The sequence below is a fragment of the Rhinolophus sinicus genome, chromosome 2 (assembly GCF_057876585.1).
Source record: "Rhinolophus sinicus isolate RSI-liver-muscle chromosome 2, RSI-T2T, whole genome shotgun sequence".
Lineage (NCBI taxonomy): Eukaryota > Metazoa > Chordata > Mammalia > Chiroptera > Rhinolophidae > Rhinolophus > Rhinolophus sinicus.
The window spans coordinates 83,999,958-84,013,831 of record NC_142502.1 but is presented as its reverse complement, the minus strand read 5'-3'; the positions used below and the strand labels follow the sequence as shown (position 1 = coordinate 84,013,831).

Here is a 13,874-nt window from a genome sequence, read left to right as displayed (position 1 = left end):
GAAAGTGAATGCTCTGTGGGGCAGTCTGTCTGCAGCTGGGTAACGCCCAGGTCAGGCATGGAATTGAGCAGGGATGATTCATGGAAATTCTGTCAGAGAAGGTACTCTGTGCTTTATTACAGGACGAACTGGGAAGCCAAGTCATTCTGGAAGGAATGTGTGTGAAGTTTTCAGATGAGGACTTGAAGTTTTATAGGTTGGAGTCATTTGATAAAAACCATCTGTTGAAAGGTTAAGCTGAAACCATCATTTTTTACATTCAGCTCACATTTTACATCAACTCAGTATAATAAATATCTGTTGAGGGCCCATGGAGTGCCAGACACTGGGGTTACAAAGATGAACAACACAGCGGTCCCTGTTTTGAGAGGCTTATAGTCCAGCGGAAGTACAAGTTATGTGTTTATATGTGTTTTCCTACCCCAATTTTGAGGTCGGGATTTGTAATTTATATGCATCTTGGTTGCCAGAGCTGAGCATTGTATCAATCCACTTTTGTTGATGAAATAAATCCATGAAAAAGCTCACAGTGATTTACCATGTATGGCTACTGAGATGTATAGCCTTGTGCATTATTGCTACTATGATATGTAGATTCATATAGCAATTGAATTATCTGTATCTCTGGATACAGAAAACTGCCTTCACAGTGAGATAGTGACCAAAATTGTGACGTTAGAAAATGAAAAAGAGTCTGGAATAGCTGACGGACACAAGCTATTTTGTTCTCTGGGGCTTAAAAGAGATTTTGAAAATGATGAAAGGTAGATATTATGGGACATGTTTTGTAAGATATTGGTAATGTTAAACATGAGCATATTTTTCCAGATCTCTCTGAGATGGTCATAAAATGGCATTAATTACTTCAGGTTTTAATTTGGAAGATACTAGGTCAGCACTTTAGGGATCACAAAGATTAACCGAAGGGCCAGTGCCAAAAGGGTTTAACAGCTTATAGTGCTAGTATTCTCAACTAGCCACACGTGTATTCACAAACTTTGAAATAGTATGCAAAATTGGTGTGTAGGTGCACTTTTCTGAGGAGTGCATATGTTAAATCATCCAGTGTTTCATGTTTTCCAAAGATTAAGAACCTCTGCAGTGGAAGCATATAATGAAAGAAAGAATTACACTATATGGGAATTACAAACAACATGAGGGTTTAAATGAGGAGCAACCTAGGTGGCATATGCACGGAGGAAGGCAGCATTGGACTATTGACGGATGGGTAGGGGTCTACCAGGAGAGGGGGCCAGGGTTCTGGAAGTGGACAGACCAGCATAAAGAGAGACAGAAATTACTATTGTCAATTAAGGAATGTTTTTACAAAATTGGGATCATATGGCTTATGTGGTTTTATGTATTCTGCTCTGTTAATAGTTTCCTGAGCATTTTCCCAGGTCGGTATTCTTCAAAAACACATACCTATTTTGAATGGCTGTGTAAGGTCCCATAGTATGAATATATATATATATATATTTTTTTTTTTTTTTCTGGGTTTTCACACTTACAATGGTGCAGTGAAGTTCCTTGAACACAAATCTTTGTGTCCATTTCTGCACAGATTCATGTCAGTGAAATGATTTGATCAAACTGTATGAATTCTTTCAGGGATCATAATACTCAGTGCTCTACTGTACTCCATATATTGTAACAACAGTCAATTTCTATGTGAGCCGATTGTACTGCACTTTGCCCAACACTGAGTGTTTTCATTGTAAAATCTTTGCCAGTTTTGTAGGGAAAATTACTTTGCTGCCAATGATAAACTGTTTTCAGATTTTGTCATTAGTTATTTTGTCTATGAATTATCTGTTGCTGTTCTTTTCCCATTTTTCAATTGTCTTAGGATTTTTTCTAATTAATTTACATAAGTTCTTTACATCTTGATGGTATTAGCTTTTTTTGATATTATATTTATGGTGAATCTTTCCTCCGGTTTGATAACTGAGAAAAAAATTTGCGATTTTTTTTAGATGTACAATTTTATATTTTCAGTCAAATCTTTAGTTTTTTTTTTTTTGTAATTTATTGTATTTAAATTCCTTTCTTATCCCGAAATCGGATAAACATTCATGTAAATATTTTTATGGTCTGTGTTCCAGGGTTTTTTAGGCAGTTTTCATCCTTTCCAGTACCTTCTTTGGACCAGGTAACATAAATTATGTGTTTGATAATAAAGAAGGAATTAAGGTGAGGCACCGCTGTCGTATTAGTGGAATTAGTAGTGTGATGGTTAGTGCTCTAGTGCGTGGAGGCAGTCTCTCTGACTGTGAACCAGGCTCTGTTACTTATTATGTGATCTTTGAAGTCATTTAACTTTTCTGTTCCATATTTCCTTATGTGTAAAGTGGGTGAATAATAGAACGTACCTCATACGGTTATGAGGATAAAATGAATTGATATGTAAATCACTTAGAGCATGTCTTGGTACAAAGTCAGTGTCAGCCAGTTTGGTCTATGCCAGGCAGATGCTTTGAAGCTTGATATTGTTTCAATATACTTTGCATCTCTAAAGACTGGAGCATTTCAAAGCGCTCTTCAACTCCTTTGACTACCTTCAGTAGATCCTTTCTCAGCTATTTTTGTAAGTGAGACACGCCTCCTAGAGGCCACAAGTTAACTTTATTTTCAGCTCTTGAAAACCCTACGGACCGTGGTGAGCGAGCTTCTGACCCGCCACTTCCGAGAGTCTCCAGTCCGACATCCACTTTCTCTCCAGCGCTTTCCACCTCTTCCTCACCTACTTCTTTCCTATGAGCCGGACCTCTTCTAGTTTTTATAGACCCCAGAGCGACTTCTGAGGGTGTGCGGTCATTCTTCACTCATTCAGTTCATTAGAGATATTTTGCCGGGCGCTTGCTATGCGTGAGGCATTGGTGGTGGGGCTGGTAGTCTGTCGTTATGGGGATTGCGGTCCAACAGAAAAACAACAGAAAAAACAAAATACGTATTGTACATAGATGCGCCAACAGGATCTTTTAGTTTCTCTTTTCTCATCTGTAGAATAGGGCTACAGGGTCGCTGAAAGATTAAACAAGAGGAAACAGAGCCCCGTTTCCCTGAAAATAAGACCTAGCGGGACAATCAGCTCTAATGCGACTTTTGGAGCAAAAATTAGTATAAGACCCAGTATTATATTACCCGGGTCTTATATTATAGTAAAATAAGACCAGGTCTTATATTAATTTTTACTCCAAAAGACGCATAGAGCTGATTATCCGGCTACGTCTTATTTTCAGGGAAACACGGTAATAGTGAGCCAGGTGCAATAACAGAGCTCAGTTAATGCCTATCCTTCCTCCATTCCTCTCCAGATCGAAAGTGATGAGTGCCAGCCTTGTGGGTTCAAGTGCCACACTTTCAACTTATGGAATCTTTGTTAGCGTCCCCAACCAGAGTCATTGATACTACACTCTTCGGCGTGTGGAAATTTTTGCCACTAGCATCCGAACACCCCAATGTCAACTGTCAAAAGCTACGGGATCCCCATACAAAACGTTCCCAGGTGCGCCCGCTGAGCGCCCGCGCGGGGTGGGCGGGACGTCAGGGGGCGGGACTTGTGTCATCACTTCCGCTTCCTGACAAGTGAAATCTCCCGCCACCCGGGAAACCAGCTGCAGGCGGGTGTTTTTTCGCATTTGGTGTCGTTGCAGGTAAGAGAAACCCGTGGATTTAGGATGGAGAGTAATTCTGGTGTTGAGGCTCGCTCATCGAGAAAGAAGGGAGAGGGCTTTGCGGGCGGTGGGAGCAGAAGTGTTGCTCTGGCGGGGGATAGGGGTGTTGGGTACTGGTTAGTTGTTTGGGGCAGAGACGGAGGTGCCGGTGAGTGGAGTAGACAGCTTCCCCGGAGGAGAGTCGGGTAGGATGGGAGTAGGAATTTTTATAACGAACTTGTGGATGCTCTCTAAAGGGAGTTCCGAAAGACTGGATTCGACAGACAGTTGTTCTGTTTGCCAGGGTCACAAAAGAGGAAGTGAGTAACTGGACCCTGTCCATTAAGTTTCTTAATGGATAAAATCTAGCGCGCTTTCCTCCGAGTTCAGGATTGAAGCACGTAGGAAACCTCATTGTAACGCTTGGGACTGCGGAGATCTAAGGACCGTAGCACACAGACCTGTAATGAGCAGGCAACATCACCTGATTTTCATGTTGGGATCACCACCTGCATCTTCTCTAGCACACACTCCTCTCCCCATTACAAAGTCGTTACAGGTGTTTCGTTGAAAATCTGGAAAATACAGAAAGACATCGCCCAGGGGTTATAACCACTGTTAATATTTTGTGCATGCCCTTCAACTTCGTTTTTTTTTTTTTTCTGTGCGTGTGGAGTTTTTACTTACTGATTTATTTATTTAGGTTTGTTTTCTACTCCACTTTCCATCATTTCAATCTTTTTATGTGCTTCCTTAGAAGCTAACAAGATGGAGTTTTCTGGAGCAAAGCGGAAGAAACAGAGGTTGATAGGTGATCAGAGGAATACTTGCTACCCTCATAGCCTTCAGTTTTACTTGCAGCCGCCTTCTGAAAACATCTCTTTGATGGAGTTTGAAAACTTGGCGATTGATAGAGTTAAATGTGAGTGATATTTGAATTAGAATTTATATATTCTTGAGAACCTCACTTATACTTTGTGGGAATGAGTGTGGGTAATTTATTTCCTTCGTTAAGCAATTCATTCAACAAATATTTATTGAAGGTTTGCTATTGAGGGTTTGGTATGCATTTATTTACTGTACAGTGCATATTTGGTGAGTCCACTGTGTTCTGGGTGGTAGGGATTTTGAGATGAATACTGTAATTCTCATCTTTGAAACAGACGTCCAAAATGATAATTATAATTTAGTATTTTAAATGCTGTACTAGAGGTAAGTAGTAGTGCTATTGAAACATAGAGGTGCGAGTGACTAGGTCTGATTAAAGAAGACTTAGAGAAGTTGAAATGTGATCTGGACCTTGAAGGTTGAATAGAAGTTTCTCAACACAGAAGATGTGAAGGGTTTTTCCAGATAGAGATAATGACCTGTACAAAGGCTTGGAGGCATGAGAGAGAATGTCTTATTAGTGGGAACATTGACAAGTTCAGGGTAGATGGAGAAGTATGGATAACCAAGGGCAATTTATGCCACGCTAATGGTGTAATGGGTGTAAGAAGGATGTGACAACTGTACTGGGGGCCTTCTTATCCTCTGTGTATTGGTGGAAGAAAGGAATGAGCTTGGCATGAACTGAAACAAATAATGGCACTGTCTTCAGAGTTTATGTTCCAGGATATCCTTGTGGGAAAATCATAAGAAGAGATGAGATAATGTTCATCATTTTTAGAGGAGCAGGATGAGATCTGATACAGAGAGAGGGGACTCAGTATCTCTTTGTTGAATGAAAGAGGGTTGACAAGGGAGAAAGGGGTTTTAGGAAGCTTAGCAGTGCCAGATGTTTCATAGAGATTAAGATGATGACTGAAAAGTGTACCTTGGGTTTTTCACTTAGAAGGGTCTCCCCTTGTATTGGCCTGAACTAGGCATTGGCAGTGGCAGTGATGGGAAAGGAGAGATTTAAAGGACACTGAGGAGGTATTGTTGACAGGATTTGGTCTGTTTGGATGTGAGCATTGAGGGAACAGGTAGGAGTGACTAAAGTAGTGGGGATGAGAATAGCCAGAAGAGAAGCAGGGCTAGGGGGAAGATAATTAGTTTGCTTTGGGATACGTTATTAAGGTGGTACCTATGGGACATAGGTTTATGTTCAGGATTTATTTTAGAAGCATTTTGTTCGTGAGTTAAAAAATGCCTCTTTCTGTATTGATGGAAGACAAATTCATCTGAAGAAGAATTGATAAGGAGCTTTAGAAACTTGTAAACAGGATGTAGCATCTATTTAGGATGGTTCATTTGGGTGATTGGAGGGCCTTGCTTCTTCTCCTGTGCTAAATCGGAAAGGAATGGCTATTTTTCTGACGAGTATGTGCTGAGTAAATGAAGCAGACTGCCTAACAGGCAGCTCCACATGAATGATGCAAACATTGATTCAAACATTAATCTTTTTTCCATATGGGCACCTTTTTCTGTTCCTCAACCACAATGGCTCAGTGTGGCAGTGATTATCCACTATTCCTCTCTTCCCCCTGGTTGAGGACCCCTGGTATTAGATTATTCTGTGGGACATTGATATTTTCTACCCATGAATGAAGATTCATAAAGATCTTTAAACATATATAATTAGTATAATGTACTTTCAGAAAATAAAACTGTTACAACTTGTCATCTTTTATAAGCAAGTACTTATGGAATTGCTATCGATAGATATTATTTGTTTTGGATTTAGTTTTTAAAAATTATCTTGCATTTACATGTTTTTCTTCCTTTTAGTAATGATTTTTTTTTTCTTTTAGTGCTAAAAGCAGTTGAAAATCTTGGTGTGAGCTACGTGAAAGGAACTGAGCAATACCAGAATAAGTTGGAGGCTGAGCTTCGAAGGGTCAAGTTTTCCTTCAGAGTAAGTAAAAGAGGGGAAAGGAAGGTTCTTTCAGTTTGTATATGTTCATGTACTGAGTATCAGTTGTGGGAAAGGTCTTGTACTAGGCACAGGGCTTTCATAAAGATAATACAGCAGAGACTCTGCCTGAAGGTACCTATTGTCTACTAGGGGTGATTAACCTGGAATCAGATGATTGTAATGTGGCCGGGTTTGTCAACTTTGGGACTGTGGACGTTTTGGGCATGATAATTCCTTGTTGCAGGGACTGTCCTGTGCATTGTAGGATGCGCAGTGGCATTCCTGGCTTCTACCCACTAGATGTTTCCAGACACCGCCAAATGTTCCTGTGCATTCCAGGATAATGAATGCTGTTATTAGACGCGTGATGCAGGAACTCCAATAGCACGTGTAATCAGCCAGTTCGGAGTAGGGTGGTTCGGGAAGGCTTCCGAGAGGAAGTAATGCTGGAATTGCATCTTAATGGGTGTGATTAGATTTTTATTTTGGGAAAATGACTGCCAACAGCAGATTGACAGGCTCATACTGGTAGGAAAACCAGTTAGGAGCGTAGAAATGATGAGAGTGAATTGAATGGAGAGAAGAAGACTGATCGAAGAGATATTACGGTGGAATCAAAAGATTTTGGTGACTGGTTGCAGGGAGAAGGGAGAGAGAAGAGTTATGAATGACACGCAGGTTCCTAGTTGGGACAACAAGGTGGATGGATGGTAGCGGTATTTTGAGATATGATACACAGGAGGAGAAGTAAGACTTAGAAGGAAGATGTCGAGTTTAGTTTTAGACATGATTCTGAGGTGCCTGTGGAGATGTCTAGTGGACCGTTGGATATGCATACAGGTCTGGACTTCGGAGCAATCTGGTGTGGGAGTATAGATTTAAGTGGAAGGTGGGAATCATTAGGAGTAGGTGAGAGCACCGTAGGGAAATATATGAGTGAGAAGAGAAGATGATGGAGGGCAGGACATGAGGAATGCCAGTTTGAAGGTGAAGCAGAATTGGAGGAGTCTGGGAAGGAGTCAGAGAAGGAGCGGCCTGAGAGGCAGGAGATCAGCCAGGATGATAGTGTCACAGCAGCCAAGGAAGGCAGGAGTTTCAATAATGATCATGATACTGATAATAACATTAAAGGAATAACAACTGCAAACATTTCTGTTATGCTTACTATGCCCCAGAGCTTGTTCTAAGAGTATTACATACATTAACCCATGTAATCCAGACAACAGTCTTATAAGGTAGGTACTATTAGCATTCCTATTTTATAGATGAGGACACTGAGTTATAGATAGGCTAAGTAGCTTGTCCAAGCTTATGAGATAGTAAATGATGGAGCCAAGATTCAAATCCGAGGCTGTTGTCTCCAAAATGTTGTAATGCACTTAACCACAGCAGTCTCAGAAGTTTAGGATGGATCATGTAAGATGAGTTATACAGAATCCATTGATTCTACTCTTTGTAAATAGAAGTAGAAGCCTGAATGATGACAGTGATTGGGGAAGGGAGGTGGGGAGTTGGATATGGAATATGCACTCTTTTAAGATATTCAGCTGAAAGGACGGGAGAAACAGAGCTGAATATAGAGGAAGTTGTAGGGAAAAGAGAAGATAGACACATACGACTATGTATATGTGTATACATACAAACATGGCAGGAGATAGTTATACATGTGTATAAGCTAAGCAGAAAGATCTAGAAGAGGAGGGGAGCTTGAAGGTATTTTGAGAGAGCATTTGGTAAATCAAGAGCAAGAGTAGGTGGGCTGCAGGGTTACGTGTAGGGATTAGCTTTCCGTAGGAAGAAGGACAGATGCTTTGTCCATGGAGAAGGAAGGGAAGGCAACACAACATGTGGGCACAGAAGCGTGGAGCTGAAGTCAGCCGGGTGGCCTTTATTTTCTGCAAGTTTGGTGAAGTCATCTGCTGAGAGAGAAGGGGAAGGTGGGGTGCTAGGGAGCTTGGGTCAGCCAGTGAAGACTGAAACAGCTTTCTAAGAAGTGAAGAAAGAGATATTTATGCGTCAGATCCCAGCACTGCTGCTTACAGGTTTTGTGACCATGAAGAAGTTATATGATTTCCCTGTGCCCCAGTTTCCTCAGCTTTAAATAGGGATGCAAGTAGTATCTACCTCATAGGGTTTTTTAAAAGACTGAATGGGTTAATAGGTTAAAAATGCTTAAAACTGTGCCTTGGACCTCATAAGTGCTCAAGACACGCTTGCTTTTACTGTTTTGGTCTTGAATAAGGTTGTTCAAGCTTGCTGTTGGTAAAGGTCCATTTGAGCTTATAGGCTGGGAATTTTTAATATTCCAAATTCCCATAGTTGTGTATTATTTCTCCAGAGGTTCTCAGCATTTTGGGAATAGGACTATAGAATATAGCTATCGATTAATTTAGAATCAAGGTTTTGCTGGAAGGTGGAAAAGCAAGAAGTTGAGGGTTGTTGTGAGAAGTAGTTGAAGTGGTGAGTGCTCTGGGTATATGCTGGATAGAAAGTTAAGAGAGGAGTTGCTGATAGGAACAAAATGGTGTGGTCCAAACCCAGGAGGTTTTGCTGAGATGAGATCTGTTCTCAGTTTTGCCTGATGGCTAACTTAAGTAAACCGATAATTATCCTGAAATGCATATTGTGAAATTTGTGTTTTTGAAACTTTTACTTTACATTGACTTATGCTGACTCAGTATTTCTTTACACCTCTTGCTATTCTCATGCATTGATTTTATTCATGTGCCATTATTTTTAAGGAAAACTTAGAAGATGAATATGAACCTAGAAGAAGAGACCATATTTCTCACTTTATTGTGCGCCTTGCTTATTGCCAGTCGTAAGTATACATTTATACTCTCACAGTCAAACCTGACGTCTTGGGTTATAAACTGGTCCATGGAAAGCTAACATGTACTGTACTGAATGTGGGAGAAAACTCAGAATAACATCAGAAACCAGTGGTTCATGGGCAGAGCATTGTTGCAGTGAATTGTTTGAGACAAGTTGTTTACTACAAAATGTCGGAAAAAAATTCTATTGCAAATTTTGCCTTGTTGAAATGCTTTTTTAACTTTGTGGGAGAGACTTCATCTGGGATTTAAAATTGGACAGGATTTCATTAGGAAGAAGGACTTTTGATATTTTATTTGCAAAAAAAAGTAGTAATATTTATAAGAAGTAATGAATCAAATACACACTTAAATTAGATACGGGTTTTTAGAAGTTGGGATGAAAGGGTTAGTGACCATTGGATTAAGAGCTTTTCCTTTGGTAGTTGATTTCTTATAAGTCAACAGTGCCACCCAGAGGGACAAGGAGTTAGTTGCCTTTTTTTTTTTTTAACCGTTTTTTTGCTGTATTAATTTTGGCTAAATAACATACAAGTTTCTTTTCTTTTTCTTTTTTTAATTAATAGGCTTATCAAATCAAAATATTGAGTTGTTTACTACCCAAGACAAAAACTGAGAAATTATTGACCAGCTTTGGTCCTAGATATTCTCTTTTGTAAAAAAGCATATGTAGTTTATGCAATTTATGCTGTAAATGAATTGCTGACAATGTGAGAGTCACTTCAGAAAAAAAACAACTAAATCATATTTTACATACAGTGGCATAATTATAACAACAATAATACCCACTATGTGTCTGTCTTGTAAATTTACATACAGTATTTGTATGTTGGCTTTTAAAAAATTGAGGTATACAGTGCATCTTAAATTTTGTGAAATGATTAACTACAAAGCTGTAAGCAAAATTTACTTTGTGAAGTTTATCTGATCATAATCTATTAAGAGAGAAAGTTACCTTTAAAAATTTGGGTTCATTTGGCATTGATGAAACCACCCTAGACAGAAGGAATGCCCCATTTTTTAATGTAATTGACTATTTTGCTGTTACATTAATGCAGTGGACTATTTTTTTTAATATTATTTGATAATGCAGCTAGGCTTGAAGTATTCTGTATATATTTATTTTAATTTTATGTTCATAACACCTCTTCCCCATATTCAGCATATCCGTGGAATATTGTGGTGTGTGATATTGATACTCTAGGACTTGTATACTTTTAACTTCTATTGGCATCTTGCTTTTGTTTGAATATTGTTTCATAGAAATTTCTTAGAATTACTAATTGGTGGATTTTTAAAATAATCATTGGACTTTTCATTTATACTTAACAATTTTCCCATCTCATTTCAGTGAAGATCTCAGACGCTGGTTTATTCAACAAGAAATGGATCTCCTTCGATTTCGATTCAGTATTTTACCCAAGGACAAAATTCAAGATTTCTTAAGGGATAGCCATTTGCAGTTTGAGGCTGTAAGTATATTTTTGTAGTCATTTGCAGTTGCTTTCAGTATTCATCCCTCCCTGTTGCTTTAAGTGGTGGTATTAATGAGTTTGTTCTTTTTACATTTTCTGCCTAAGAACCTGCCTGAAATAATATAATTCTTTCCACAATTGTCTTTGCATGGTAATGAACCTTTCCCTTTCCGTGACTAGAAGAAATGGGGCTCCTTATACTAAAGCCTCACGTTTAGTTGCTCTATTAAATATGTGATTAATGCAAGCACAGGAAGATTTAATTTATAAAAGTTTATCTTTAACCAGAATCGTCTAGGCCAAACATTTAAAGCTAATAATGCATTTAAGAAAACAGAAGTGCTAGTACTTGTTTCTAATAATGAAGTTGAGAGGGATTAATACTTTATTTTAAAAGTCAGTTGTCAGTAAAATCTCTGAATAGTTCTAAAAAATAATTTTGCAGACAAATCTGAATGATTTACATGTGCTAATTATATAAAAAAGGAGCAATGTCTGGGATGTGTTTAGCAGGGATAAATATTGTGGGTGGACATAGAATTTATGTGTTTTAGGTGACTTTATGCTGTGATGGGAGATAGAAAAATTCTGTTTTGGAAGATATTTAGAGCAGTCAGCTGGTAGTAGGACTGGTTGAGATTCTACTTCTGTGTGAGAATGGGTGACTTTAGGCCAAAATAAAATAAAGTAGAAATTGGAGTAGGTGAAAGACATTGTCCTATCTGAGAAGTGGAAGATGTACCTACCCTCTCTAGTAAGAATCGGTGTGGGTTATTGAGTTGAAAAAAGAGTTTCCATGAAGGAAGTAAATAAACCATAGACATTTAATATCTATTATGTGCTAGGAAGGCACTTTCCACAATTTCTGTCATTTCTCATCAAGAGCCAATGAGATTTCTAAATAACATCTACCTAGGCATGGAAAAGTGCCAAGCCCAGGATCTGCTCACCCAAACCCCATGCATTTTCCACTTTGCTTTTAACTTTGATCCTTAGCGAAGTTCGTTGCTAATATTAGCTATGGTTAATTTATCATTCTTATTAATAATAATTTGTCTTTTGCTGTTATTGAAATTTGATTTTATTGTTATTGATTTTATTATGTCATAGACACAAAGTGTCCTTGAGAAGATTTTACTTTGTTCTAGAGTGTCTTCACATATTGTCAAGTATAATTTTTTTAAGTAAAAACGATGTTTTTTCTTTTTAAAAAACTTTTTGAATTGAAGTATAACGTATACAGAAGAGTGCACAAATCATAACTGTACCGCCCTGTGAAGTCTCACAAGTAAACATTACCAAGTTTATGCAATAGGGCACTGCTGTCATCCTGTGTCCCTCGTGCCTCCTCCCATTCACTACCTCCTGTCTCCCACCTAAAAGTCACCGCTGTCATGACTTATAAATTAATTCTGCCTGTTTTTGAACTTTATATAAATAGCATCAGATGTCTCCCCCCAATTTTGAGATATAATTGATAGACAACATTGTGTAATTTTAAGGGGTGTAGTGTGATGATTTGATACACGTAGATATTGTGAAATGTTTAACCCAGTAAGGTCAGTTAACATATCCTTCACCTCACATAATTACCATTTTGTTGTTGTTCTTGTGGTGAGAACATTTAAAATCTACTCTCAGAGCAACTTTCATGTATGCCATACGGTAATATTAACTGTAGTCACCATGCTGTACATTAGATCCCCGGAACTTCTTCCTCTTATAGCTGGAAGTTTGTACCCTTTGGCCAACATCTCCTCATTCCCCCTTCGATCCCCTGCCCCCCAGTCCCCGGCAATCACCATTCTACTCTCTGCTTCTATGAGTTCGCCTTTTTTATATCCCACATGTTAGTGAGATCACAAGTATGATTATTTTGTAATAGCTTTATTGAGATAGAATTCACATATCTTGAATTTCACCCTTTTATACTGTACAATTCATTGCTTTTTAGTGTAATCACAGAATTATGCAACCATCAACACAACCTAATTTTAGAACATTTCCTTATCCTGAAAAAGAAACTCATACCCATTAGTAGTCAGTCTCCATTTCTCCCTCTCTTATCCCCTGGTAACCACTAATGTACTTTCTGTTTCTGTGAATTTGTCTATCCTGGACATTTCATATAAATGAAATCATATCTTATCTTTTGTTACTGATTTCCTTCACTTAGCATAATATTTTCAAGTTTCATCTCTGTTGTAGCATGTATCAGTACTTCATTCCTTTTTATTGTCAAATAATATTTTCTCTATTTAGCAGTTGATGGACATTTGGGTTATTTCAACATTTCGGCTATTATGAATAATGCTGTGATGAATATCTGTGTGCAAGATTTTGTGTGGATATTTTTTCATTTCTTTCAGGTATATACCTTGGAGTGGAATTGCTAGGTCATGGGGTAATTCTGTGTTTAAACTTTTGTGGAACTATGCAACTGTTTTCCACAGTGACTGCACTATTATATATCTTACCAGTGTATGAGGATTTCAGTTTCGTCACATTCTCACTAGCAATTGTCACCTGTTTTTTGAATATAGCCATCTTAGTGGGTATGAAGTGATAGTCAGCTTTTGATTTGCCTTTTCCCTAATGACTAATGATGTTGAGCATCTTTTCATGTGCATATTGGTTATGTGTATGTCTTCTTTGGAGAAATGTCTATTCAAATCCTTCGTCCATTTACAAATTGAGTTTTCCTTTTTTGTTGTGTTAAGAATTCCTTACATATTCTGCAAGCCAGTCCTTTGTAAGATATATGATTTACAAGTATTTTCTCCCATTCTGAGAGTTGTCATTTCTTTTTTTTTTTTTGATAGTGTCATTTGCAACACAAAAGGTTTTAATTTGGATGAAGTCTAATTTATCTACTTTATTCTTTTGTCACTTGTGCTTTGGGTGTTAATATCGAAGAAGGCTTTGATAAAAGGCAGGTCATGAAGATTTACTCCGATGGTTTTCTCTAAGAGTTTTATAGTTTCCGTTTTTATGTTTAAGTCTATGGTCCATTTTGAGTTAATTTCTGTATAGTATGAAATAAGGGTTCACTTTCATTCTTTTGCATGTG

At 38.2% G+C, this 13,874-nt stretch overlaps 1 protein-coding gene across 1 annotated transcript in view; it reads left to right on the top strand.

Moving 5' to 3' along the window:
• Nucleotides 1-3,581: 3,581 nt before the first annotated feature.
• The window catches only part of PRIM2 (DNA primase subunit 2), a 182,604-nt gene continuing 172,311 nt past the window's right edge, over nucleotides 3,582-13,874 (top strand). Inside the window, exons 1-5 of the mRNA XM_088795636.1 lie at nucleotides 3,582-3,656; nucleotides 4,414-4,578; nucleotides 6,392-6,495; nucleotides 9,237-9,316; nucleotides 10,681-10,801. Coding sequence (XP_088651762.1) covers nucleotides 4,425-4,578; nucleotides 6,392-6,495; nucleotides 9,237-9,316; nucleotides 10,681-10,801 — 459 coding nt within the window. The 5' untranslated portion in view covers nucleotides 3,582-3,656; nucleotides 4,414-4,424. The remainder of the gene's footprint in view (nucleotides 3,657-4,413; nucleotides 4,579-6,391; nucleotides 6,496-9,236; nucleotides 9,317-10,680; nucleotides 10,802-13,874) is intronic.